General features: G+C 46.2%; 1 protein-coding gene across 5 annotated transcripts in view; it reads left to right on the top strand.

Moving 5' to 3' along the window:
• The window catches only part of Rim (Rab3 interacting molecule), a 227,446-nt gene extending 225,201 nt beyond the window's left edge, over positions 1-2,245 (top strand). For all 5 annotated transcript variants that reach the window (XM_070140771.1, XM_070140768.1, XM_070140767.1 and 2 more), the window contains one exon: positions 184-2,245. In XM_070140771.1, coding sequence (XP_069996872.1) covers positions 184-378 — 195 coding nt within the window. In that variant the 3' untranslated portion in view covers positions 379-2,245. The remainder of the gene's footprint in view (positions 1-183) is intronic.
• Positions 2,246-5,000: the final 2,755 nt, after the last annotated feature.

Genomic DNA, 5,000 nt, shown 5'->3' with positions numbered 1-5,000 from the left:
GCATCATCTTTAACATCTTTATTAATATGGTGATGAGGACTGCCTTTCATTGTTTCCATTAAAAGGCACTAGATATCACATATGAGTAAATACATGAGTTGTCCAGCAGCAACTTCCCTTAGCTAGTAATCTTAAACTATCCCTCAAGCGGAACGCCTCCTGACAGTGTCCTTCCCGCAACAGGTGACGGTGTGGGGCGACTACGGGCGCATGGAGGGCCGTAAGGTGTTCATGGGCCTGGCGCAGATCATGCTGGACGACCTGGACCTCTCCAACATCGTCATCGGATGGTACAAGCTCTTCGGCACCTCCTCGCTGGTGTCGCTGCCGGCGCTCACCCGTCGCGGCTCCATGGCCAGCCTGGACAGCTTCGGGTAGTGGTAGAGTGAGGGCCCTCGAGGCCTGGGTCACGCTGCGCCAGCCCTTCCCATGGGATCAAGCACTTCCGTGCCTGCCACACAGTCACAACATAAGACCTCCGTGTACTAGTGCAGAACATTCAACGATATTTGCAACCTGCAATATTGCTATCAAGCAGAATGTGAAGCTTTTCATTGGGTGCTCTCTTTTGTCTCGGTTTCAAGACTTGATCTGACACTAACTGCTTGTGTTGCAAATTTGCAGTATTGCATTAAGATAAGAGGCTCAAAGACATCATCGACTTGCCTGAGTGGAGACGATGGTAGTCGTCATGACGCGGTACTCGGGGCATTAAGTGCCCCATAAGTTCCCCTGCTGGGGCATCGTGGGGCTCGTTTCTCCACATCAGCCCCCAGCGGCCACACGGGTAGTAGGCCATGCTGGGGCCACGCTGGGGCCACACTGGGGCTACAAATATGCCCCCACTCCAGCATCAGGCTGCACACATAACACCTCCCTTGTGCACCTCACACTTCCGGACTTCCCGTTAATGTGGACTCTCGTCACTTGTTTGCCTTGAGAGCAGTTTTTTACATGCCACAATATCAGTACGTATAACACCTTCTCGGCCTGCGCTGTCTCGCTTTAGGAGACAGGCTGGCCAGCGTCACAATGCTTGTGATTTTGACTAAGTGCTTTAAATAATATTACAGAATAGTTTTAATCATGTGTGGAAGTTTGCTCCATAGAGTACCCTACCCTTTCTAGTTTCCAATACTAAGATGACCTATCGTAGTCCAACACTATGGCTCGTGTCTTCTCCACCCACCCCCTTCTCCCTTCATTTCCATGCTCCTTCCTTCCTCATACAACCACTCCCCTCTTTCTCCCTGACATGTCTTACATGTCCTTCATGACATCCCTCTCCCCTCTTTCCCCTCACACACCTTGACATGTCATACTCTGCCTGGTTAAGTAAATATAAAGTTCTCCATGAATAATTTACCTGGATAATTTCAGACCTTACCTGAGCAGTACATATTACCTGTCACCATGTATAATTACCCTAAGATTCTATATAGTCTTCCTCGGGACTTTTATCTCCCCTTGGAACTACTGGCCCGGTGTTCCTCACCTTCACAGTGTAATACTGGCCTTCCTCTGGCATTTTTTAGGTTGACTTGGCAATCCTGACCTTCACCGAGCAGTTCTGACCATAGCCCGGTATCCCTGGACCTTTATTCAGCACTCTTCACTTTAGCCTAGTTCTCCTGAACATAACCCGGCATGTGTTGACCTTAATCTAGCAATTGTAACTATAACTGATGCTCCTTAACTTTACCCTATTATCTTGACCTTATCTCAGTATTCCTTGACCTTAACCCTAAATACTGCTAACCTTACCTAGCATCTCTGTCTCTACAACAGTCACCCTTTTGAGATACTCCATGGAACGTTATATCTGCCCACAGGAAGGGTTGAGGTTCATGCTGACCACACCCACCTCCGTCACTTCCGGTTTCGTTGCCCTTTCCATGCCCTGACTGATCATCCTCCCTCGGTCTTTCGGTTTTCACTTGATTCCGCCAGGTTCCCCGTCGCAACACTGCTCTGCCACCTAGTGTTACGATTTCTATTCGTCTAGCTTTATCCTTGTTCTTAAGCTTTTTTGCTGTTCTCTTTGTCCTTGTTTCTCCTCTCTTCTGATCAACTGTGCCCTCTTCCTTCCCTTCCATCCCTCTAGAAGTAGGCCTAATCTTTGATGGACAGTTGGACTTGGAATCATGCCCAGGCTGTCTACAACCTATTGTATAACACAGAATATACTTAACGAATTCCTAGAATTATACTCGAGAAAAAGAATACCCCCTCCCCAGTGCGTCATGTGGTCGGACTTTGTATGATGATACATGGGAATATGATCTGGTCCCCCCCCTAAATATTTTCATGTTGAATGCTTTGCTGAGGATTATTTCGCAAGTGAGCCTAAGATACGAAGCAGTTCCCATTGGCAACGCCTTTGTCCACGGATGTGTTCCCCTCCGCAGGCGCGGCCTAGATGACGCCCGCCTCTACCATATCGAAATATATGAAGGGTTGACTATATGTTAAGAGTTTTTACTTATCGTTATTGATTGAAATTTCTATGTGAATGTTAAGGAATGCAGCAAATGTATAGTTTTTATTATAAGTGTTTGCAGACTGAGAGGTTTTCGAGAGGAACGTGAGTGAGGGATTTATCCCCTCCCCTCCCCTGGAATGCTTAACACTGTTCTTCCTCCTTTACCAAGTCTACCCCAACTCTCTCTCTCTCTCTCTTCACCGTCCCTTCCCCCTTCCCCCTTCTCCCCTTCTCCCCTTCCTCCCTCCAAACCCCAACGTCTCTCCTCTTCCCCCGCTCTCCCTCACTCCTCAGTCGCGCCGCATGACTCGGCAACTCAGGAGGAACAGCGAGGTCACCGCCAGTGATTCCTATGTTCATGTATCAATGTAAATCTTCGGCATTTATACTGTGGTTAGGCATCAGCAGCATGGTCAGTGTATATCCTCCATCTCAACAAGAAACATGTTAAAACACATAAAATAAAAAAAATGATAATAAAAAAGAAGCGTTGTCCACCAGAATAATAATAATAAAAATATCCGCCTCGTCCATTTGTCCTCCTCCTGCCTCTTATTCTTCTCTTTTCCCTTTTTCATCATTCTACCTCGTCCATTACAAGTTAGCTCGTTCCCCTTACTTCCTCTTCCACAATTTTTGTCTGTGGATAGTGCGAGGCTCTGGTTCTTGGCTTTGTGATATATATGAATAATCAGTTCGAGGGACCTTCTTGTTCTGTGAACATTTTGAAGCTACAGCTACTCCTGGGGATAGTTGATGGTCGCTGCTCTCTGCTGAGCGAGCGGGTGCCGAGGGTTCAGGGGTCGAACTGCTAGAATTGCAGTCTGAAGGCTCGACGACGGCCAGAGCCAGGAGGGACCACACTCTCTCTTTAAGGACTTGCCTCAACACGGGAGGGTAAGGGGTCTACCCTTTTTCTGTTGAATTAGCCTTCCAATATTGCAATAGCTGGCCTTAGACTTTCCATTACTCTCTTGGTGACAAGGTATTCACGTACTGCAACTCACACTGCGGCTTCAGGACCCCTTCCAACGACAGTATTGGGGAGTCACGATTACCTGTGCTCCAGTACTAGAATCCCTTTGTCGCTGCTAACACTATATACCTTATTCAGAAGATCTGTTATGGAGCCCTATCGCCATTGAGCCAAATGTTGAAATCTGTGGTGCTGAGGTGATCACGAACCAGATGAAGAGGCAACAGCCAATTATTGAGAATATTCAGACTGTATTTGTCGCAAAAGACACTGATACTGATTAAGTAATTAGACCATCTGGTAGGGTCACAGTTTTGAAAGCATTGCGTTGATAATCTGAAGACATTATATCAGCCTGTAATGGACAGAGGCAACTGCAATCTGTCCATCATAATATGGGACTTCTATACACTACGGGCTCCGTGACACTTCTGAGCATGGTCACGGTTCTTTCACTTAATGGGTATGCATGACTGGGACCTTCTTGCTCCAGCGTTCATGCCTAAGTTGATTATACTTCTTCCCTATGTAAGGTCTGGAGCTGCTCCTCTGTGTAAGGTCTGGAGCCCCTCTCCTGTGTAAGGTTTGGAGCTACTCCCCTGTAAGGTCTGAAGCTCCTCTCCTTTGGTCAAGTCCACCTCCTAAAGTTCCAATTTTCTCCTTCAGCCAACCGTATTCTATAACGCCAGTTTAGATCAGTTTCTTTACGTAAAATCTCCCAAGTTCTTTGTTTTTGCTGTTTATTCATGATTTTACCTTCAACTGATATTATTATTGGCTGGTTGTTTCTACTCAACTTAGCTGACCTCAAGTGACGTTTTAGACTATGGGCCTCAGCCTCCCTTATACACGTCAAGAGCTCGTCGATATTTGGCTAAGAACCCGAGCTGGACTTTGGAGATAAACCATACTCGCTCCTGATTGGCCAATCTGTGCCCGCGCCGGTGGTACCCCCACCTTTCACCAAGGAATCTTCGGTGCATTCGTGTCCCATTGGCCCAGCTGCTGTCTCTGGCAATGCTGCAGGAAATTTCAGGATGGCGTCAGGCTTTTTATTCCACGAGCCCAAACGATGTCGCGGGTTGGCAGAGCGGCTGGATCTCGTATGTTTATCACAAAGTGTTAGCTCTGTATTTCTGGTGTGTATCCAAGAAAAGTATAAACCCACAGCCGTGTGCATAATACCCTGTAGAGATGTGTCTCTCTACCATCAATACTACTCCATTGTGTTGGGCGGACGCTGTTCTCGGAGAAAGGGAACACTTATAATTATTTCAACTTTGTATAATTTATTATAACTGTACGAAATCATTAAACCAAATATTCAGTTTCCATTATTAAGCGCTGATGGATCAAAAACTATTATTCTTCGTCATGTCATACTTAAAATACGCATATTCCTTCTGTATGATGCAGACACTTGGATTGGTCTGCCCAAGCATGTAACTTCGGAAATCCAACTGGTGTCATATTTTCTTTACAGATACTTGAGAAGTGTGTTTATTTATAGTTTTACCGTTTTGCTAACTTTGGGCAAAATAA

Source organism: Penaeus vannamei, chromosome 27 (assembly GCF_042767895.1).
Source record: "Penaeus vannamei isolate JL-2024 chromosome 27, ASM4276789v1, whole genome shotgun sequence".
NCBI lineage: Eukaryota > Metazoa > Arthropoda > Malacostraca > Decapoda > Penaeidae > Penaeus > Penaeus vannamei.
Note: the sequence above shows the minus strand (reverse complement) of the source record. Positions and strands in the feature narration are given on the sequence as shown.